The sequence below is a fragment of the Phyllopteryx taeniolatus genome, chromosome 19 (assembly GCF_024500385.1).
Source record: "Phyllopteryx taeniolatus isolate TA_2022b chromosome 19, UOR_Ptae_1.2, whole genome shotgun sequence".
NCBI classification, from domain to species: Eukaryota; Metazoa; Chordata; class Actinopteri; order Syngnathiformes; family Syngnathidae; genus Phyllopteryx; species Phyllopteryx taeniolatus.
In genome coordinates, this window is record NC_084520.1 from 16,867,618 (window position 1) to 16,891,810 (window position 24,193).

Consider the following 24,193-nt stretch of genomic DNA (forward strand, 5'->3'; position numbering starts at 1 on the left):
GAGAAGAGCGAGAAGTACGATCTTCATGTTGTTCAAGCGAGGCTGGACCTGGAAACTGGATTGTGGTTCTTCCTCCGCGTGGCCTCCTTTAAATGCAACCTTCTTACCCAAAATGTTCCTGCTATGGTGTCAAAGCCTGTTTAATATTAACTCTGTCCCTGTTTGTTGACAGGGACTTATTTTCTTACGCAACAGTACACAAACAGTAAAACATACCGTATTGCGACATGTTGAGCGCGTCACAAAAAATACAGATTGAAGCAATCCAGGCCTAATTCCCAGCTTTTCTGTTGTTACACTGGAATTAATAACAATACATTTGGTCAAGATCTGACCTTGAGGAGCTGAGTTTTTAGAGTTCTACGGAAAAACAATTGAGCGCGGTCCTTCTGTTTAGCAGACGTGCTTCCAGTTTAGGTGGCAATTGGACAAAATCTCAAGGACAAGTTCCTTGAAAGACCCTTGAAATAGCCAAATTGACCCTAAAATGGCCGCTTCAAACCAAAATGGCAGACTCCTCATGATAAGCGTGCCTACAAAATGTCACGATTCGAAGTCAAAGTGTCTTATATAATCGGCTTGACAGGGACACTTTTGCTCTTAAAAAGGGGGATAAACTGGAGCGTCATTTGAAAGTAAAAAAAAAACACAGGCACTTATGTAATAGACGCAGTGGGACGGACGTTGCTTGATACTTTATTCTAAAAAAAGAGGCATCCATCGAAATTTCTCATTTCCTGTATTGTTTGATGTTATTGATTCGCTGCCATGATCCAACATAAATAAAATCCGTCCCCTCAGGGAGGTTGATTTAGTTGCCGTGTGAGCGTATTCGTAATCTGCTCGCTCACCCCAAAAAAAAGCAAAAACATTCCATTGCAAATCATGAACACGACACGCGAGCGGCTCATCGAATGCGGGCAAAACCGTTCGGGAACTTTTATCTTGGGGGGGCGGAGGGAATACATAAATCCTTTTACCATGCGAGGACGTAACGCGGGGAGAAAATGTTGGCTGTAAACTACAAGAGCCTGTGTCGTCAGTAAAAGCACAAGAAAAGGCGGGCCTTTGCATAGAAACGCTCAAAAGAATTGGAGCCATGGAGAGAAAAAGGAACAAAATAAAACAATGCTGCGAGAATCTAATCGAAATATTACATCGGAACGTTATGAGAACAAAGTTGCATGGTTTCAAAAATAAAGAAAGAAATAAAGTCATTTTCACCCCCCCGAAAGTAAAGTAAAGTGATGAGGATTTCTCTCATGATACTCTGAATTTCTCTTTTCCTTACAATTTGACTGGTTTCTTTGTTTATTTGAATCTGTGAGCAAAGTTTTTTTTGGGAGTGCCTAAACATTCCCTCCGTAAAAAACTACATGAGGTTGGACAACCATGCGAGCCTGGTTGCCCCAAGTGAGGGACTAGTGGGGAGGGCAGGAGGGCAGGGTCCCACCAGTTGTTTTTTTTTTTTTTTTTTTTTTTTTGGAAACAGTTTGTTTTTCAATCCGTGAGGTCCAGACACCACGACTGCTCGCTGCTCTGCGTCTGCACGCCAACGCTGGACCTGGACGTGCTTTCGCTGTCCCTACGGCCGCCCAGCAGGCACTCCAGGCTGGAGTGGTCCAGACCGGGGTGGTCCACTTGGAGCGAAGAGGGGACCGGTAGCGCGGACGTAGAAGCAGGGAGGAAACGAGGATGCGAGTGTCGGATTAAACCGTGAATATCCTCGTGCGGGGTTGGGCACAGGCCGAGAAGAGGGTACGAACCGGGAGACGGGGGGGCGGCGAGCGGGTCCGCGTCGGGCCGCGGGCACAAAGCGGGCTGGGATCGGCTGATGGCGGTCGGGCAGACGAGGCCTCCGCCGGGGAAGCCTTCTCGGGTCCACGGCGCCGGCGGCGCGGCCGAGGCGGCGCGGTGACATTGGGCGGCGGCGGCCCGGGTGGCTACTGTGGACCGGGTGGGCGGGCGCCGTCTGCTGTTGGTGGAGCTGCGAGTTCTGATGGGCGCTCACGTGGGCCTGGAGGAGGTGCGTCATGCGGCACAGGCCGCTGGCCAGCTCCGATACTTCCTGGTTTAAGTCGCCCAGCTGCGCGGAGAAAAGTTAACGAATTGGCATTACAGCAGTTGCAAATCTGCAGGAGTGACGCAAATAGGTGAGCGAGTCGAAAAATACGCAGTGCTGACTCGTCTGCAGTTTTTTTTTTTTTGGGGGGGGGGGGGGGGGGATTCTTCACAAGGTTGAGTCTGCTGATTAATGAACGGTGGCCTCGCACAGCGCCCACCTGACTGCGCCCGCGTTACTTTCCGACAAAGCTTTGCCCACGAGGAAAACAAATCTACTGATGACAACGTGATACAGCGGCGCCTTCGGATACGAGTGAATCGACATTTTTTTTTTTTTGCTTTGACCTGCAAGCAAAACATTTGAGATAAGAGCAGTGGCAGTGAAGTCAGGCCAACAACAATTCAACAAAAAAGAAGCTTCAAGCTGTTTATTGCCACTCCCAGTTGAAGTTGACAGGGAAACTAAACATAAAAACAAAGAAAATCCCACCTTGTGTATTAAGAACAACTACGTAGCTTTGCCTTCGGAAAGTTAATTTCGCGTTATGCTAACAAACGATGCAAAATGCCGCAGACGGGTTAACAAATAGCATCTATGTGGCGGTGTTATAACCCTCGAAGCAACGGATATTTGCACACAAGCAGATTATACAACAATACTCACAGGCATATATTCTTTATCCTCTGCGAAGAACAGCAACTATCACTGCGGCTGACTGAGGAGTTTTGACCATCTCCACGTAGAGTATAAATCCGTATGTCCGTAATGCGTAATGTAAGACGGACCCCAGAAGGAGCGGCACGATGTGCGGTGAATTCAAGCAAAAAATGTCATCAAAACATTTGCATTCTTTACATTTTACTCGTCATTGTCATCATCTCAAGGCCCCGCTGGACTAAACGATGACTTCAAATTCTGCGTTATGGCGGGGTCGAATGATGAACCGCGATACCCTTTTATCATATTTTTACAGCAGTTTTTTTTTTTGGGGGGGGGGGGGGGGGGGGGTGTTGTGTTTTGTTTGCGGCGTAAGCTGCTCCGTACCTTCTGGTGGAGCTGACCGATGCTCTGCCGGACCTCGTCGGTCTCCAGCAGCACATGGGCGTTCACCTGCGTGGAATCTAGTACGACACGAGCAGCAGGTCAGCACTTCACTCGGACCACTCGTACAATGCGGCAATATTATTCAGTGGGACCTCGATTTCACGGACCGCGCCTGGCTCCCATTTGTCCATTAAATTGAGGTTCTACTGCAGTTTTTCCTCCAAATATTATGCTATTATTCTTGTAAAATGTTTTTCTCCTAAAAATTTTTCTACATAAAATGTCATTTTTTTCCTGCGTAATATTTGCCTTTGTACTGATTTTTTTTTTATTCCGGTAGTAAAACTCAACAATGAACTATTTATTATTGTAAAAGTACAACTTTGTTCACAATATTTTCCTACAATATTAAGACAAGGTTCTTGTAAATTTAGGACTTTCTTTCCCACGTAATTCTACAACTTCACTCTTGTAAAACTTTTTCCCCGACGCAAAATGACATCTTAATTCTTGTAAAACCAGAAGGTATTTCTCTCACTTTATTCTGGCTTAGTTTTTATAAAAATTATATATTTTTTATTACCACTATATTCTTGTATTATATAAAAAAAAAAAAAAAAAAAGATTTCTTTTCTCCTACTATGTTTCAATTTTGATACAATTAAGATTTTTATTCTGGTAATAGGCCTATTATAGATATTATAGATCAAATATTGAAATTCATTCTTTTGTAACAATAAGATTTTTTTTCTCTCTTAATATGACACGGATGCCAACACAGCGAGTGCATCTTTTGTGAAACTGTAATAAGCATTTTTCTTTTCATAGCTGTCCAAAATGAAGCGGCCGTCCACGAGGAGGCGACGGCGGACGGGCGGACGGGCGGACGGGCTTACCTCGTGTTCCGCCGCTTCCTCTTCTGGCTTTGGGCCCGGCGTGCTCCACGTTGAAATGGAACGCTCGCCCGTTGTCCTCGACGCCGTCCACGACCCTTGAGCCGAAGGAAGAGGAGAGCGCTCGCGATTAGGACGGAAGCCAGCAGGCCGCAGATGCCCCGGCGGAGGTCCGACCAGATTTGGAAACATACTGTATACCGTCACAACCAGGAGTCTTAACTGGTTACTTAAGGAGAAACGAAAGTGCAACCATATAAGGCCACAGTTGCTTCAGGAGCTACCTAATTTGTCACTTACTGTAAGTGGAAGCAATATTTGGTCACTTAAGTGGAACCATATATGGATACAGCCATATTTTGGTCACTTAACCCGTCGCTTATTGAACCATATGTGGAATCCTAACATACATGTAACAGCCATATTTATATGGCCACTCATGCGGAACCATATTTGGTAACTTAACTCGTCACTTATTCAACCGCTTTAGGAACCATAAGAGGTAACATCCATATTTATTTGTTCACTTCAATGGAACCAAATTTGGCCAATTAAGCGGTCACCTGAGGGGAAACGTACTGAGCCGCAGCCATATTTGGTCACTTAACTCGTCACTTATTGAGCACATATTTGGAACTGTGCAGTATATTCTAACAGCCCTATTTGGTCACTCAAGTGGTCCCGGAAGTGAAACCATATATGGTAACAGCCAGAAGCAAATTCGCTTATTCACAATTTGTTTTTATTTTGGGGGGGGGGGCACCTATCCTTCGTTATTCACTGAAAAACTCTCCTTGTGCCATCTGGTGGCAACTTTGCAAAGGAGCTCTTTTGAAGTGAGTTGAGGAGCTTCCTTTAGAAAAAAAGTAGTCCTTTGCTGCCATCCTGTGGCATCTATTGGCAACTAATAACCCGTTTAGGAGGGTTTGTCAATTGCGCTCAACAGTTTGGAGACAATCAAAAAGCAACGTGAGCGGACGCCGCACGCGAGTTCACCTCGAACTAAGTTCCGGTGGTCCAAAGCAGGTGACGGTGGGGATGAGGAGCTTCGAAGGCTTGCGCTCGTCGCCGGCGTCGGCCAGAGAGGCGTCGCGCTCCGGTTTGGCCGGCGTCCGAGACGAGCCGCCGCCGCGGCCGAGGAAGCCGCGCCCGAGGTTGGGCGAGCGGCAGCGTCGCAGCGCGTTAAACTGCCGCAGCTCGTCGCCCAGCAGGTTTCCCAGGGAGGTGCGGCGCACGGGGCTGCTGAGGCTGGGCAGCAACAGGTTGTGGCGGGACCGCGTGGACGGAGACAAGTGGAAGCAGTCCGAGGAATCCTCGCGCTTGCGTTCCGCCGTGGGCGTCCGTCGCGGTTCCTGACAGACGCAAAGTAGGACGTACAAATTAAAATACTCGACGTTCGGGACTTTTACTCCAAAAAGAGAATCACGGCCGACGCCCTGGTGCGCCCGCAAAGTCAAAACTAACGGTGAAATAAGTTGAATATTAAATGACTGGTATTTAGGAACTTAAATATCTGAACATAAACGTTTCAAAATATGTACATAAAAAGCTCATTTAAACAGATTAAATTATAATTACAATTTAAAGTTCATAAAAATAGAAACAATATTACATTATCAACATTTAGAAATAAAAATAAATGACAATTTGATTAAAATATTTACCGAAACAATTTAATTTCAATATAAAAATGTTACGAAGAGAAAAGTTAACATTTAAATTATGTGGAAAAATATTAGCAATATTACATTATCAAAATAGATACAAACTGATATTAGAAATACTACAAATCTTAGATTTTTTTTAAAATGCTAATTAAACAATTTGAAAACATACATAATTAAAATGTGTTTCAACTGATATACATTGCATTCAAATATGTTTATTAAATGAACCTAAAAAAAACAAACTTAAAATTGTTTCAATTACAAATAATGAAAACATAAATATATTGAAATGAACCATTCATGAAATGAATTCCTTTATCTTCTGTAGCGCTTCTCCTTGAACCCCGGTCCTCAGAACTGTGAGGCAGATGTCCTAACCAGTCAATCAAAGATTCAATTATATTAGGACTATTCATTTGGTCCGAACAGGAACTATTGACCCAGTGGGCTCAGTCCAGGCTACACGGACCCCCGCCCCGCCTCCTCCTTCTCCCACTGGGAAGGAGTTTCGACCTGAAGGGGAAATCCTTCGCTGCTCGCCGTGTCCCAGAAAAAACAGGCACACACGCACGCGAAGCGTCCTTATCAGAGACTTGGCGAGGAACTCACATGCGGGATCACGGGCGACCTCGAAAGCCTGCCGAGCCCCCGCAGAGAGAACAAATAGGAAGGTGAAAGCGACAGTGGACTGCATTTGCATATTGATTTGGGTCCTCCAAAATGGTTCAAACCAACCCAAATTGAAGGAGTGTTTTTTAGCGGCGGGGATCGGACGGCAGGGGGCACAGATTGCATTGTCAATTCGCATTTGGCAGCAGTTGCCACTTTTCCTCAGAAAGCGGCGCTGGAGACAAGCGGACTTATTATTGTGATGTGGACGTTGCAACAAGTTGCATTCGCTAGAACTTCGTCTCTGTACACCAGCCTAACAATAACAAATGGTCCTTTTAAACAATCATTCATACGGCATTTAGGGGTCGACATCGCAGTTATTTTGAAATTAGTATTTAGATCATAAGGAGGCCCTTGGAAAAATGCATTCCCTTTAAGTCGTCCCTGGAGCCAAAAAGCTCGAGAGGCCCTTCATTAGAGATCAAAACATCGATTCTATTTTTCACTCGTTGGTTTTTCAAGCGTTGTAAAATGACTGACTTCACGAAGGCCACTCCACACTCCGTCGCGCGCTCGTTAAACGCCACACCGTTCGGACGCCGGCCCCACGCCGCCCACAAATCTGCTCCCACCGGCAGCAGCTTGAAGCCAGGATTTAAGGGCTTTCCCTGACTCCGAAAATCCTAAAAATAGCGTTCCATCTGGCAGATTGGACACGGCCGGACTGTGAAAGTTTTTTTTTGTTTTTTTCTTACGATCTGTTTCCTTGGCAACATCTGAGCATCTTTTCTGACTACTGGCAGCACAAAGTGGACGGCGTCCCGGAGCGTTTCCCGCCCTTGAACGCCGTTATGGCGGAAAAATGCCCTGCTGGACGGGACGTCATTTTGTTTGCCCTCAAACTCTGAACAGATGGCGCGAGACCAGTTGGATGCGAGCGAAGCTTCCACCTATGAAGATGCTGCGCAAAAATACGGGGAGATTAAAAAAATAATACAAAATGATTGCTTGTACATTTGTATTGCGGACGTATAGGGCAGTGCCCCGAGAGGAAGGCCCAAGCCCGGATTCCAACTACGTTGGCTAGCGACCTAGCGTCGAAACGTAAACAGATGAAAAAAAACATTGATCGTAACTTGATTGAAAAAAAACAAAAAACCAACATATATATATATATATATATATATATATATATATAATACATTGGATTCTAACTATACAATAATTTAGCAAACAATAAATTATTCCCAAACACTCGTAAAAAGTGACAATTTAGGGGAAAAAAAGCCTGCATGTTAAATTACACAAATCGATTTATAAAATGATTATATACATATATAATACATTTATAAATAATAAATAATGGAAAAGGAATACTTTTTGTAAAAACTAAGGTATGCTAATATAAAATTATTTAAAAATTTACAAAATGTGAAAATATTTAGATAAATATTCAATTACATGAATGTAAAATGTATGCATTCAATATGTTTAAATAGATTCATAAACAAGAAAACAAAATTGTAATTTGAAAAATGTTAGGATAATAAAAGAATATAGAATGTATTTATTTTTTTAATTGTAAAAACTGACACATTTTTATTGTACACTGTATATAATTACCTGAATTTACATATTTATTAAATAAACAAATTTCAATAAATAAATCTAATTTAAAATTGTATATAAATATCTTTTTATAATACATTCATGAAAAAAGATTAAGTAAATGAAATATTGCTAGCAAAATTTTATACAAAAAAAAGTAGAATTGTCATGTTAAAAATAACAAACTATTAAAAAAAAATCACAAAAGTGACAAAGTGTAAAACAAAAAACAATTATAAAAAATAAATAGCAAACAAATATTTTTGGGAGGATTTTGTATAAAAACGTCATAATTTAGATAATATATCTAGCTTTTTTTGGACTTGGCTGACTTAGCACGCTGCCATTATTGCGGGCCAAAATCCCAATTGTGGGTTCGTTATCGGGTACCTGGTCCTGGCTGCCCACGCGCAGGTTGTAGGTGATGTTGTTGTGGATGTCGGAGGCGAAGACGCCGGCGTACTCGGGGTAAAGCTGCAGCACCTCCCTCAGCCCGTGCACGCTGATGTACTGAAGGTCGCAGTACGTCAGCGCCTTCACGTCCGCGTTGGTCTTGATCACCTGCTCGCTCTCCGGCAGGTCGCAGCCGATCAGGTCGCCTTTTCCTACAACACACACACACACAAACAACAACACAGGACGACAATATGAAGCTACGTCAAACGTGGGTGATTCATGGAATTTTTTTTCACCTTTAAAAAATTTTAACAGCTAAAAAAAAAAAAAAAAAAAAATTCAACAACTGCTAAAATATTTTATTTTGGTAAACTTATAGCATATTAAGTTAGAGATTTCTGCAGCTCATTATTTTTTGGGGGTATAATTATAAAATATTTTAAAATGATGTTATTAGAGGAAATACATTGCACTTGGAGTTATTGAACATATTTAAATAATCTCATTTTTTGTATTACAGTATAGCATTTAATATTTTTACTATACATCAACAATATCGAAAAAGTGATTTTCTGCTAAAAAAAATGGAATCCACAAATATTTATATTAAACACAAAAAATAAAAATACTTTTAAATGATATTTCTTGCACTGTACACCGTTTTAATTGTATTTTTATTTAGTTTCCCCCCCCCTTTGTTTTAAATGTTTCTAAGCTGTTTTTCTCTTTTACTTTTTAAATGCTTTTAATCATGCAAAGCACATTGTGTTACCTTGTGTATGAAATGCGCTATATAAATACATTTTCTTTGCTTTGCTCAAATATATTAAATAATAGTTACAAATAGATACAGTTGATTAAAATGTGTATATAATTGAATTGATGTGTTTGTCGCTCTACGAAGTTGCTCCCTGGGCGCAGTGAATTTTGGTCAGATGATCCGGAATGTTCCATCTATGTCAGGCTGCCGCAACTTGATTAATTCATCAATGTCCAACATAGACCGGCAGAACGAACGCGGGAGGGATCGATTTAATCGTGGTCGCTTCACGTTACCCACGCGCTCTCAACAAGCGCGCGTTACGTGATCCCGACTCTGACACGTCAGGCCTGCAGTCACAATAGACCTTTTCATAATGCTTGAAAACAATAAAACGTCTGCCTGTTTTTTTTTTTTGAATGAACACTACTAACAAGCGTTGGTCATAATGTTGGTACTTGGAGTAAGTAAACATTTTTCAGAAGCAGCGGTCTGTACGAACGAACCCAGTATGGCCAGCACCATGCCGTCCTTGAGCACCTCCAGGGAGCCGGAGCACACAAAGTAGTTGGCGTGAAGCGCGTCGCCCTGGCGGATCAGGTACTCGCCGGGCACGCAGAAGGAGGTCTTGATGTGCAGCGAGAGCGAGCGCAGGCACCCGCGGCTGGCGCCCTTGAAGACGGGCAGCTGCAGGATGTCCTTGTTCAGGTGCGTGGCGATGTCGGCGCGAAGCTCGTCGGGGAAGTCGTGCAGGAGCTGCCGGGGGGCGAAAGCGCCGTCACGTGTTCAACATTCACGTGTTAGTGGGAAAGAAATAAAACAACAAAAAACGTCGCAACTTGAACAACAAATGACCAAAGGCCCAATGTGGCTTTCCTCTATTACTATTTTGGCATTTGAAACAGTAATACAAGTGTAAATCGAACTTATGCGGCGTTTGGAAAGCAGTTTTTGAATTGAAATATATTTAGACATTTTTGTTTAGATGTGAATTCTCAATATCAATACAAAAATATATATATTTAAAAACATATAAAGCAAAATTGTTTATAAATTCAAATAAAAAAAATAAAACTACAATAATTTAATAAAATTGAATATTTTTTCATTTTAAAATTTGAATGCTTAAGTTAGAAATTAGCATTGGTAGAAAAGCTTAGAAAATAAAACTATGATCATTTATCACAAATAACAGATCATAAAAATAAAAATAAAATAACTTCCAATGGAAAAAGAACAAGGCAGCGCGTTGCAGACTGGTTAGCACATCTGCTTCACAGTTCTGAGGACCCGCGTTCAAATCCGGCCTCGGCTTCGCCCCCCCCGGTCTCCCCGTGCCTGCGTGGGTTTTCTCCGGGTACTCCGCCTTCCTCCCAGATCCCAAAAACACGCATGGTAGGTTAATTGGAGACTGTAAATTGCCCGTAGGTGTGAATGGTCGTTTGTTTCTATGTGCCCTGCGATTGGTTGGCGACCAGTTCGGGGTGTACCCTGCCTCTCGCCCAGAGTCAGCTGGGATGGGCGCCAGCACGCCCGCGACCCACGTTGAGGACAAGCGCTACGGGAAATGGAAATACTAAAACATTCAAAGTCCTCACGTAACGCGGCTGTCACTTTTCAATGCTCCTAACGTCAGACCGCGCGTGTTGGCGCAGACGCTGCCGAAGCCCGCGCTGGTCAACAAGTGTCAAAAGAAGCGAAGCGCTGTCGTTCCAAGTTGAAACAATAACTCGGATGCGCAAGGGCGGATTTCCCGACTTCCTACCTCGTTGGCATCTATGCCGTTGTTGACGGACCAGGTGGTCTGGAAGTACTCGAGCATCCGCTGTTTGAGCTGCTGGGGCAGCCCGTGCACGCGGATGAAGTCCTTCAGGTCTTTCATGCGGGTGTGGTAGAGGGAGCGGCGCGAGTACATGCGCTGGATGATGGCAGTCACGTTCCCGAAGACCAGGGCGTGCATCAGCGCTGCGGGGAACCAAAGCAGTCTTACGTAAGGCGGCTTCCTCATTTCTGGTCAGCTTGGAAACTTTTTCCGGCAAATCTACGGAAAGTTTCCGGTAAATTTCCACGGGAAGTTAAGAGGAGAATTTTGGAAATATTCCAGTTTGGAAGGATGAATGGAAAGGCATCATATTATAAGTTATAATATCAACATTTAGTTCTGTCATACGTTGGGGTTGAATCGATTAGTCGACACGTTGACTTAACTACTCGTCTTCCAATCAGCTAATTTACAGAGGCCGGGCGACAACGCTTTGTGGGGCAGCAAAATGTCCCGCCGACATGGTGACACAATCAGACGACATTAAAGTTGCTACGGACAAATAAGTAATTCCGGGATCCTTTATTTAGGGTTGGCCATTTTGTCTCTGATATAATCACCTTAGTAAAAGGGGTCCCACAGGGCTCAATTTTAGGACTGCTTCTCTTTCTTTTTAATGTAAATATGTCCACACGGGTCAGACAAAAAGAGGTGGTGGTCTGGCATACCGCCCACAAGCATGGTGCAGATGGAGAAGATCTTCTCCGCGTCCGTGTTGGCGCAGACGTTGCCGAAGCCCACGCTGGTCAGGCTGCTAAGGGTGAAGTAGAGGGCGGCTATGTACGAACTCCGTACTGACGGGCCCCCCACTGTGGTGTTGGCGTAGGGGGTCTCCAGACGCTTGCCCAGCTCGTGGAGCCATCCTGCGACCACACACAAAGGCCGCTCAAGCGCAGTGACCCTTTGTATTGCTTTACTTAGCTATTTAAAATACTTCATTATTTTATATCATAAAAATATGTGCTGTTTACATATATTTTAACATTTGTTGCATTATTTTAAAAAATTGAAACATTGTAATTATATGTAATAATTACAAAATATATTTTAAAAGAAAATACACAAGTAAATTTCAATTAATTAAAGACATTTTAATTTAAAAAATACAATCATTTTCCCAAATATACAACCCCAATTCCAATGAAGTTGGGACGTTGTGTTGAATATAAATAAAAATATTTAATTATTTTTTTAATTTAATTGAATACACTACAAAGACAAGATATTGCATGGTCAAACTGAGACATTTTATTGTTTTTACCAACTAATCATGAACTTAGAATTTTATGGCTCATTCAAAGTTTATCAGTTTGACCATGAAATATCTTGTCTTTGTAGTGTATTCAATTAAATATAGCTTGAACATAATTTGCAAATCATTGCATTCTATTTTTATTTATGTTTAACACAACGTCCCAACTTCATTGGAATTGGGGTTGTACATCATTCATCATTATTTGTAAATAATTTCACGCGTTTTAACGTTATGATTTTGAAATAGATTAAACAACATTAAATATATTCAATGTTATTTTAAAACGAAAATAAAAAAGTATAATCGCATAAAAATAAAATGCTAGTGACTGCAATCGCTCATTTCCGTCTATCATCGCTACCTCAAACGTCCGTCCCCCCCGCGCAGCTCACCGATTTCCCAGGACTCGCTGGTATCGAGCTCCTTGCGCCCGATCATGTACCAGATGCAGGCCATCCAGTGCGCCAGCAGGGCGAACACGGACATGAGCAGCGTGAGAACCATGGCGCTGTACTGCGAGTAGCGGTCCAGCTTCTGGAGCAGTCGCAGGAGCCTCAGCAGACGCACCGTCTTCAGCAGGTGCACCAGCGACGTCTGGGCCGTTAAAAAAAAAAAAAAAAAAGCTCATCGTTAATCCATACTGATGCCAGTTGAGTCAATTTATACCGTTCCACGCAATTATAATATAATCAATGAAAAGTATAATCTGAGCGTAACAGACGTCCTCCCCTGAAGGTTTGTAATTGCCTATAGATGCCACAAGATGGCTGCAAAGCACTACATGAAGCTCCTCAACTTACTTCAATATAGTTCACCGGCACCAAGATGCCACAAGATGGCAGCAAAGCATTTTTCTTTTTTATGCCGGACATGGCTTTGGGCCGAGTTCAAAAACAGTAACTAGGTGCAGTTTGCAGCAAATAACGGAGGATAAATTCCCCCCCAAAATTTGCGAAAATGTGAATTCGCAAATGCCGAAACGTGAATATACCCGTTGCAGTGCAATTGATTTTGTTACGGTTTAGAAAAATAGCACTGTATTGTATAGATATATGAGAACACAAAGAACAACAAAAAAAGGTTTTCTGAAGTAATTACTGTACGTATTGTAGTATTTTTGTGTTGGATGTAAGCCTTTAAGGGGCGTGGCCTAGTGAGTGACATCCGGAACAGGAGTCAGGTCGGGGCTGGCTGGTTAATCCGCGTGTGAGCATGTGAGATGTGGCCTACAGCAGCTCCTTGCGAGTGTTTTCATTCTGTATTTCCGTATTTAGCTTTTTGCCTCTCCTTGCCCACATGCGGGGGCATCACAGTACTTTAATTGCGCCATTTTGTTTCCCTTTAAATAAAACTTGAGGTATTTGAGTAACTGGAAAAACTCGTAAGACAAAGAACCGCTGCATACGTGTATATGCTTCCTCACCACTGTGATGTTGAAGGCATAGAGGAGGTCAAAGGGCAGCGCGGCCACCAGGTCCACAAAGAACCAAGTGGTGGCGTAGTGAATGCAAATGGAGCGCGACTGGTACACCACCTGACCAGACTGGCTCACAAAGGTCGTGCGGAAGTTCAGGATTATGTCTGCAAGGGGAGAAGCAATTAGACGTGATTCCGGCCCGGAAAATATGAAACTATTTTTTTTCAAATTGCTAAATATATATAAGTAATGTTAAAAAAGTAGCAATAAGCTACTCCAAAAAAAAAAAAACAATTTCATACATAATTCAAATGTACTTTAGTGTTACTTCATTAAAACTTACATTTTAAATTATTTTAATACATTACTTAAATTTGTATTATTATGAAATATTTATTTTTTAATTTTTAAATGTAATTTTCGTGAAGGTAAGGTATTAAGGTAACTGTGTGACCCAAATAATAATGATGCTGATGCTGAAGATATCGCTGACCTGTGATGAAGAGCATCTCCACGGCGATGTCGCTGACGATGGTGGAGCGCGCGGCGGCGACGGTGTCATCGTAGGGCGTGAAGCTGACGTTGTACGGCACGGTGACGGCCACGTAGAAGGTGGCCAGCAGGATGAGCCAGTCCCACAGCGCCTTGCACACGCTGTAGTGCAGCAGCAGGAAGCGAGACCGCTGCACCGCCGCCACCTTGTACTCCGGAACCGACGGCCGCTCCGTCGCGCTCTGACACACGCACGCGCCGACAATACTCAAAACACGCGCACGAAATTTGGGACGCACACAGGCAAAATCCCAGGATGCAAACAGAAGAGGAAAAAACGGAAAAGTACTCATCTCCATTTTGGGTGAATTTAGTCAAATTAATAAATACAATAAATAAATACATGAAAATACATAACTAAATGGATGGTGTTCTAAGAAAAATAACATTCGATCATATTTTACTTGACAGAAACACAGTAGTGACCTCACTAAATAGAATGTATAAAATTAAACAGTTTTTGCCACATTTTTTGCTTCAATTCATTGGACATTGAACTGTTCCTTTTGACATGTGCGCATTGGCCACCTGGGGGCAGTATAATCCAGAAATACGATTGAACACATTCAAAACTCCTTAATAAGCCGCAAAAATATTAGTCGATTATGCAGAGGACAAAGAGTATATCCCTGTGAGTATTTTTGTTTGTCTACATGTGTTGCTCCACCACTTGTTTTCAAATATCCCTTGCTTAATAACGAGATACTGACGCTATTTCTTAGCCCGTCTATGGCCTTTTGCGTCTTTTTTTTTTTTTTTTTTTTAGCATTAAGCTAAAAGGACTTATCTAAATCAATGCTATCTATGCAGGTTTAATTTTTTTATCAACACGACAGGTTTTTGACAGTAAACTGCAACTACATGCCGATCCTTTGTTGCTACTAACAAATATTCTTGAATGTGTTGAGTCCTTAAGGGGACATTATTTGCAGATATGTGGTATTATATAACTATGGAACCTGTTACCTGCATTCTTGTATTTTCATGGCTATTAAAAGTGTGTGTGTGTGTGTGTGTGTGTGTGCGCGCAGCAAAGGGTTAGCTAGTGGTGCTTGTCCTTTTTCTCCAAAGAGGTGCGGAGGCAGACCCGCACGAATGTTTGCACTGTGAGAAAAAAAAACGAAGAAAGCACAGAGGAGGCGACCACGGTGAAGGAAAATAGAACGAGAGGGGGGGGAAAAAACGGAGCGCGGCATTGTGGGAGGGTGGAGGCGTCCGACAAGACGAATGGCAAACACCACTCCATTCAAAAAGACTTACAAAAGTACATTCACTCATTGGTCACAAAATCTTTTTTTTTTTTTTTTTTTTTAAATCCAATAATACATTTTAAAAAATGTTTTAGTATTACATTATGTTGTAGTCCAATACATAAATATTGCCTTCACTTTTACCTCTAATAAATGTTTGGTACTATCTGCATTTTATTCTGTGAGTTATATTTGACTTAATATGTTAATTTTTTAAAAATGATTATATGATATAATATATATATATATATATATATATATATATATATATATATATTTTTTTTTTTTTTCAGCCCGAGCACAAAAGCAGCGAATAGGTGAGTTTTTCGGCGAATAATAGCGCACAGGTTTTCAATGAATATGCAGGCGCACTCACTCCGCCCAGGTTGACGTCGCCTTTGCCGCCCCGGGAGAAGCGGGTGGTGAGCTGGTACAACAGGTTGCGCCCTCGCTTGCGGGCCTCGCTCAGGTGGGAGCTGCCCTTCCTCCGCCGATGTTTGTCCTCCTCCGAAACTAGCGCACAAAACACAGCGAGCGCTTCTGATGAGAATCGACGGAATGCTAACATACAGGAAGAAAGCAGCCCGAGCGCAAAAAGCGCTGATGCAGATGCAGCGGGATTTGACACGATGCTGTGCGATTTCAATGGACGCGCCTGAAAAATGCAAATAACGGCGACAAAACGCCAAGAAGCCAAGAAGACGTGCACCTTCCCTCCTGCTGTTGTGGTGACATTTCCCGTGGCTGTCGGTGATGTCCTTGAAGGAGAACAGGAAGAGGACCATCTCGCCCTTCTCGTTCTTGATGGGCACAATGTCCAGCAGGCACCAGAAGCTTACTCCTGACACACACACAATACAACATTAAAACATTGTCATCATCATTATCATCATCATTATTATTATTATTCTTTTGAGCTGAGTTGAGAAAATCTAAAGGAGTACCATAATATTTTATATTTATTTTAATATATTAGCCGTATACATTTTGTTTTTTTTAAATATGACTTCATATTACTATTATTTTTTATTTACATTTATAAACACTTATTCACAGAAATAGGAAACCACACGCACGCACATGTATATACATTTTTTAATTATTTAATAACTTGGTGGTTAAAATAAATGAAAAAAATGTATAATACCGTTACAAGTGATAAAAATGCACCTGCACAATTAGATGCCTCTATTCTTATCCGGTTGAGTACATAATGATTATTATTTGCGGAAATGTGGTAGTTTATATTAAATTCAAGATTTATTTATTTATTTATTTATTTTTGTATTTATTTATTTATTTTTTACATTTAGAATAATGATTTATTTGAATAAATAATGACAAAGTATACAGCTCTGGAAAAAAATTAAGGGACCAAAATAACACTGGACCTTAAACCATTATTTTTTTAAGATTTGTATTTAGAATTTGGGCGTTAAGTTGTAAGTAGTTGATAGAATAAAACAAAAATCAAGAGCAACTTAGAATATTGCTTTGCTCTCAAGTAATCCCAGAGGCGTATAATAGCATTAAACATGATTGAAAAAAATGCATTTGCATAATTAAAGGCCTTCATTCTTAGTCCAATAAATGCCTGGTCCTCTAATGACGCTAATAACAATGACGACGATGATGGCGGCGGGGCGCGTCCGTACCGTTCTTCCGGTAGAAGTGCACCTGGGCCTGGTACTCCTGGCGTCCCTCGAGGGCCTTCTCCATCTGCTGGGCCACGCGCTCGCTGGTGTCGGCGCCGTGCAGGAAGCGGCAGCTGCAGTTCTTCTGCATGACCTCGGTGCGCGTGAAGCCCGTCAGCTCGCAGAAGCCGTCCGAGCAGTACACGATGGGGTAGCCGCGCTGGCCCTGCGCGTTGCTCAGCAGGAAGTTGCTGTCTGCCGCTCACAGGAAAAAGCAAAACGCACCTCATCGGTCCACTCTTAAGCTCAATGCTGTGCTAAGTCCTTTTTTTTTTTTTTTTTTTTTTTTTTAACTGGAAATACAATTAAATAAAGTGTCCAATATTACAAAAATGCACACTTTTTATTTATTATTATTATTTTTTTTAAATCCCAACATTCGGAATGATATTTTTTCTTCTAAATCTGAAGTAAAAGGCAGAATGTTAGAAAAATAATACTTTTGTATTCTAAAAAGCTAAATTTTACAAGATACCACACTGTTAAGAAAATTAAATATGGGAAGGTGTTTTTTTAATGTTACAAATAATGTGTGGTAATGCTGAATTTTAAAAAGACATTGATTTATTATTTTTTATTAAATTGCAAAACTATTGTGTGTAAAATGTTGACAAGAAACCACACAATTTCCTTAATGAAAAAAAGGAAAATAAAGAATGTTGAATATTAAACGCTATCACATTTTTAAAATAAAAAATAAACAAAAAATAAAAAAATATTGAAGATTAAAACACTGATATAATGTGCTATGTTTAAATGTATTTTTTTCCTAAATTAAAATCATACATAAAAAAATAGCTGTAAAACAGCATTTAATTTCACATTATTTTTTTTTTTATTAAAAAAATTAAAACATGTTTAAAAAATTGAATTTGACACACTAATACTATTCCTTGTTGTCAATAACGCAAAGCTTTTTTTCCTCTTCTTTTTTTTTTTTTAACTGCCAAGCATATGCCGAACTGGTTTTAGCATGTTTAATAAACCCAATGCAAAGTGGTCGCATTCCATCCCAAGACACAAAGCAGGAAAACAAACAAGATTTGAAATAAGATTTGAGTGCTGCTCTGAACGCAATAAAGAGACAGGAAGCAAGTCAGCGCGTCACTTGAGGGCAAATTAAACAAGCGTGTGATAATTGCCATTTTGCCACGCTCATCAACATGCGCTAATATGGCCACGCACCAACTTGAGCTTCTTATTAGCCACATGATTACTACACTGCGCTTGCGTCATTATTATTATTATTAGAAAGAATGACGGAAGAAAGCAATAAAACAGCAGATGAGAGTGTGCAAGGGCAAGCCACCCAAATGCCAAGCCGCAGCACTTGTTTTGGTCATTAGCGCACACTTTGTGTTCGCTTTTGTTTTACGCTTCAAATGAGAAAGAGGCGAGCTGCTGACATATTGTGGGGGAAAAAAACTTCTTAGCTCTATGTGTGTTTGTTTGTCCTACGAGACTTATTCCAATAGAATAACAAGGAAGTGAGGTTCCGCCATTGGCCTTTGCATTTCGCCTACATCCTTAACTCATTCACCGCCATGGATGTTTATAGTCCTAGATTGGTACGAGTTATTTATTTATTTATTTTTCAGCCGTCAATGCAGCCAAAGCGACATGACATGGTTTTGTTTCCGCTCTGACATTACTTCACAAAAACGAAGAAGCGCGGAGCAGCTACTCATTTTCTGAGAAATAATTTATTTTACTGTTGTACGGTACTATACTTTGATTTTATTTAGAAACAAATCTTATGTCTGCTAATGTAGGCCTACCTAAGAAGCGCGTTCCATGGAAAAAAAGTTATTTCAAACACTACATTTTAGAGCTGTATTTGCAAAACTGTGATTTCTGCTGACAACATAGCGTATATAATACCTAATACAGCAAAAGCAAGCACGGTAGCTAAAGCTACGTAGCGCTAAAGAGCGGCTACCTTTAAAGCAATCAGTTTTTACATGTTTTTGGGCATCAACATTTTCCATGTAGCTTGTTGGTGCTCTAAATCCTAAAAAAAAAAAAAAAAAAGGCAACACTTCTTAGGTGAACGTTATATAAACCGTCTCACTGGACCAACGGGTTGGAATCCATTTTTGGAACTTTATGTCTTTTTGTCTCACTTGTTCTGCACTTTCCTTGTTTTTTTCCTCTCTCTATTTTTATTGACATTATGTGTGTACCTTTTTTTTCAGTCTTAGTCAGCCTCCTGTCTGTTAGATGGACTGACCTCACTCTGGGCGCTTTTATTATTGTTTTTCTGTGATTAAGACGACACTTTCCAAGGAACGGCCTCGCGGAGATTTGCAAGAGAGCACGAGTGGTCCCACGTGAGCCCGGCAATACTCTGCTGTGACGTATGCGTGCAATTGGAGCAAATCTGTGGGGTGCCGTGAAGACTTTATTGTACCACACACGACATTTTTTATGGGCTCCGTGCTATGCATAAAGAGGAAATTGTTTTAAACACAAAAAATCCAAAATAAACGCACGTTCTGGTGCGGCTTTGTGACCAAAGCGTTATCATTTAAAAATGACACTATGTAGTCTTTTAAAAGCAGTGGTACACGAGATTCACTGCTCAGCTCAGCTCAGTTCAACACATTTGCATATAATCTTTCACTCATTCACTGCCATGGACGTCTATAGTCGTCAAATATGTTTTCAACGGATATGCAAGGAAGAGGGTCTTGCCCAGCTTGTGTGTGAAATTCAGGTTTGTAAACCACTGTAATGACTAACAGACGCCAGTAGATGGCGGCATTGGATCACTTTGGATTTGAGTTCAGCACAACTTTTGAGTAGAAGATAAAGATTAGGCGGTAAATCTTGACTTGTCACGTCCATTATGAGGGAGATAAATGCCATCACATTGGAAGTTGGACATGTTTTGGCACCGCACACTCTAACAGAATTTGCGTGTGTGTGGTATAAGCATGTCGTGATTGTGAGAAAAGATTGAATGAATGGTGAACTCCATGTAAAAAAAGCCACCGACGTTCAGCTCGAGCCATACGGCGAGTCAGCGTCGCTCACGCCACGTTTCATAGTTGTACATCTGTAAATAATTTGTTTCCATCAAAAGACATTTCTTCATCTTGATTTTGATGTCTTGTAGTTTGAGGTGTCCCAAAAGCAAAAAAAAAAAACAACCCATGTTCTTCTGCTGATTACTAAGGAACCAAAAAAATGTTGAAATCAACTTTTGTTCATGGTGCAAGAACAGAGGCTATTCTTTCTTTTGGTGGATTTGGTCACAGAACACAACGTTGTGTGTCTCTTAAAAGATCCTTCAAAATGCTGTCAAACGGCTGGAAATATGGGAAACTCTGCTTTAAAAATGGTTGGTTGGGAATGAAAGTTAAGAAGCAATGATGGCGTGTTTGTGTGTGTGCGTGTAACAATGCGACCGCCGCTTGCCCGTCTTGTGAGTGAAAGGTGTTTGCCGAAGGGGTGCGGGTACAAAGGGGCTTCTTATCTGCGCCTGCAGCTGCCTCCACACCGCCGCTGTCACCGTGTGAAAGTGGATACGCCACGCAAAAATACACAGCAGCTTGTGAACGCATTTGACACGTTACACGAGGAATACTTAAAAGCCGACGCGATCACCTTCATGATCACCTTAATAGCGGCGAGCGCTGACAGCTAATGCTAACGCGAGCGCTTTTTTCATTACAAGATACATACGGTGAAAATGCTTGAGTTGTTTTAACGGTGTGAACTCGTGCTACTGACACCTTCGGCGATGGGAAGCAAACGTACAAATACTTCATTACTGTACTTCACTATTTTTCAGTACTTTACAGTATTTATTTTTACTTTTTTTTTTTAGCTTTTTACTTAGATGTTTGTGCTTCTTACTTTGTCAAAATAGGCCAGTTACTTTTTTCAACCTCCGCAAATGTACTTTTCCATCTGTTACTATTAGCTAATTTACCGGTTTTGTTAGCCAGGTCACAACATTAGCAAAGAGAACACGTTGTTTTGACAACACAAAATCCTGAGCTAGCTGTCTTGTTTTTCTCAGTACGAACACTATGTAAGTTGTTAAAAAAGAAAATGGCTAGCATAACCACTGACGCCAAGGAGGGCACTCAAATTCTTATACAACGGAGGAGCGGGGACTCGTGCCCGAAACCGAATTGCGGAGACTGGCGCTAGCGTTAGCGTCAACTGTTTAATTTCTTTACAGACTCAAGTAGTTTTAAGTAGTTGTATTATTTTTTTTTAACCAATCAATAGTGGTGCGAAATGAATGCCCGGGGCTAAAGAAAATTAATTACAATTTTAATTGCTTTTTTTTATAATGAGAGCAATAAAACAGAGAAGTTAATGTAACAGCTTACTTGGATTGACATGAACCATTGGGTGGCTGTGTAAAATATAAAAATGAGTGTGTGCGCGTGTGCGTGTTTGAGTGACGCGTCTGAGCCAGTGTTTTGACATTTGCTGCCGCCTAGTCGGCACTTTCTTTTTGCCAGTTTGACACATTTTCCACTGTACTGCCTCAAACAATAACCTTTCTGCTTAGCCTTGTTCCATAGCTCAACATATCATTAGTCATAATTCACCATATTAATCACCGGTGTTGTTGTCTGCTTGAGTAAATAAAATAAACGCTACACCTCAAATAGACAGCTCCCTATAGAAAAATAAACTAAATACAATGGACTATGATTAAGAATAAAGGAAGAAGATTGGGCTCAGTAGGTTCTGCTGATTTGGTTAGCAACAGACGTCTAATGACTGTTACATATTTTGATATCCAAGCGTGAACAATAGCGTCTAAGAAGTGAGGTACTTACAATTACTAGTCATTGTTTTTGGTTTTTTTTGCGGGGGAGATGGGAGGCATCTCTGCTCTCCGTGAGTCCCGCACGAGAGGTGGCGCCCTGTCACCCGGGCAACAGGACGGCAGCTATTTTGAGCGGCGGGCATTTTGGCTCGGGGAAGAGTATAACAGTGGCAACTTTGGCCTTTGCTGAGGCCAGCCAGCTGGGACCAGCTTTCCTATACATTTTGTATTTATTGCAGAGCAGTGACGGCGTAGTTGGCATATGTCATGGGGCAGTAAAGATGGAGCCCTATGAAGTCTGCCTAGCAACAAGTGGCTGCAAACATGGAACTTGATTGGTAAAAAGAATCAGAGAAATTTTGTCCATCTGTTGGTTAGGTAAAAATCAAAAAAATCAAAAATAAAGACAAAAATCAATTTCACTGCAAACAAACAAAAAACAATCAAATAAAAAAATATTTTAAAAAACAGGTTTTTAACTTTTGCCAAATAGTGAAAATGTGAAAGTAATTGACGCCCCCCCAAAAAGGTCTGTCATTGCCTAGAGATGCCACAAGATGGCGGCAAAGCACGACACGAAGCTCCTTAACTCACTTCAACGCAGTTCTTTTGCACCAAGATGCCACAAGATGGACCCAAAGCAATACTTTTATAATACACAGGGCTTTGGCACGGTGAATAGTTTTTTCAGAGAAAATTACCAAAACTAAAATTAGGGCATACGAAACCCGAGATGGCGCTGTATATGTCATAATAATATGATGAGGCGATGATACATTTATATGCTTCTACAGTCAGAACGGCCCTCTGAGGGAAACCATAACGACAATGTGGCCCGTGACAAAAATGAGTTTGACACCCCTGATCGTAGACCCACAAGAGCATTTTGACGCGAACCGCCGTGCAAGTCCCACAACAAATAAAGCTCAGGGGGGGCTGGTAGAAAAACGACCACAAATACTCAACGTATAGAATAATATGGCAAAATTGCATCATATTTCTTCACGAATTTAGCGTGGCCCCTGGAGGACTTGAAGCAAGACACGCACACGCGCGTCCCCACGGCCGCCGCCTACAACGGGGCGCACGCTCCCCGGAGGAGGCTGCCGCTACAAAACAAGAGCACGGCAAAGCGGCTGCCACATGAAAGCGTGACAAACGGCCCGTCAGCCAGTTTGGCGAGCACAAAAAGAGCAGCCGCTAACTGTTGCGCTTTAGAAATCATACAGTTAAGGAAACAATTCAATCAAACATCGAGAATCAGAACGTTTGTGCCACATTTTTTTTTGCGTCAAGCCAATGGACATTGTGCTACTCCTTTTGATGTGCGCGCCTTGGCCACCAGGGGCAGTATAATACAGCTGTAGAGCTACACACAAAGAAGAGTTTCACAATTGACTCAGTGAGCTGCGATATTGTTTTTTGCAGAGGATAAATCATATTTGTGAATATAGTGTAACAATATTCACAAATATGATTTATCTACATATTTGACTTCATTTGTGTTCAAATATCAGTTGCGTCGATGGCATTTTGCAAGGTGCGTTAGTAACGAGTTGTTGCTAAACCTTTCCCTAAACATAGAAAGGCATTCCTATGAATAGGTTTTTTTTGTTTTGTTTTTTTTAAATGAAATATGAAAAGAAATCAGCCAATTTTGGGTGCTTTCGTGTCAGATTGAACATTTCAAAATCACTTTTTTTGTTTTTTGATTGCCAATTGAAAATTGGAAAGAACAAAGGATAAAAAGGATGACTCCAGTATCAACAGCGAAATGATGACGATCTCGTCTCTCGGAACGCAGTTGCTATTTCGTTGCATGGATGGCAACAGGTGGATGCAAAAACGGAACGCTACCTTTCGCCATCTGGTGGGCGAGCATTTATTTCTTCTGCCTGTCACTACACGTCACTGGCAAACATACATTATCATTATTGGTAGTCAATAAGTCATCTTCTATGTGATTGGAGTAGGCAGTCCTTACGTTAATTAGCTCCTCTGTTACATCACAGTCAGGTCGCGGGCACATTTACAACATCGGCAGGAAACAATTTATTTGGTTGTTTCATTTCACACTTGCTGGGAGGGCAGCAACTCTAGCAACCAACATTAAAAAGTACATTTTTCCTTCAAATATCCCGTTGAAATAAATGACGTATGATATAGGAAGCAGCGTGCACTTACGGGTGCCGTCGAAGCGAGTGGCGATGTTGTCCAGGAAGGTGTTCTGGGGGGCCAGGAGCCCCTTCATCACCGGCATCTTGAGTCCGCTTCGGGGTAGGGGGGCAAGGGATGGGGTGTCGGGGGGGGTGCTGGGGGTCAGGAGGGGGTCACATCACTCCAGAGGCGTGCCCGAGGGGGGC

At 41.6% G+C, this 24,193-nt stretch overlaps 1 protein-coding gene across 1 annotated transcript; it reads right to left on the reverse strand.

Moving 5' to 3' along the window:
- Nucleotides 1-683: 683 nt before the first annotated feature.
- LOC133469752 (potassium voltage-gated channel subfamily H member 4-like) lies at nucleotides 684-24,144 on the reverse strand. The gene is given in 16 exon segments (XM_061757231.1): nucleotides 684-1,932; nucleotides 1,934-2,086; nucleotides 3,110-3,186; nucleotides 4,006-4,100; nucleotides 4,999-5,354; nucleotides 8,280-8,494; nucleotides 9,552-9,801; nucleotides 10,811-11,010; nucleotides 11,536-11,730; nucleotides 12,515-12,716; nucleotides 13,546-13,703; nucleotides 14,033-14,273; nucleotides 15,718-15,854; nucleotides 16,051-16,182; nucleotides 16,997-17,230; nucleotides 24,015-24,144. Coding segments are annotated over 16 exon segments (3,153 nt in total). The 5' UTR covers nucleotides 24,091-24,144; the 3' UTR covers nucleotides 684-1,500.
- Between the last annotated feature and the right edge of the window lie 49 nt (nucleotides 24,145-24,193).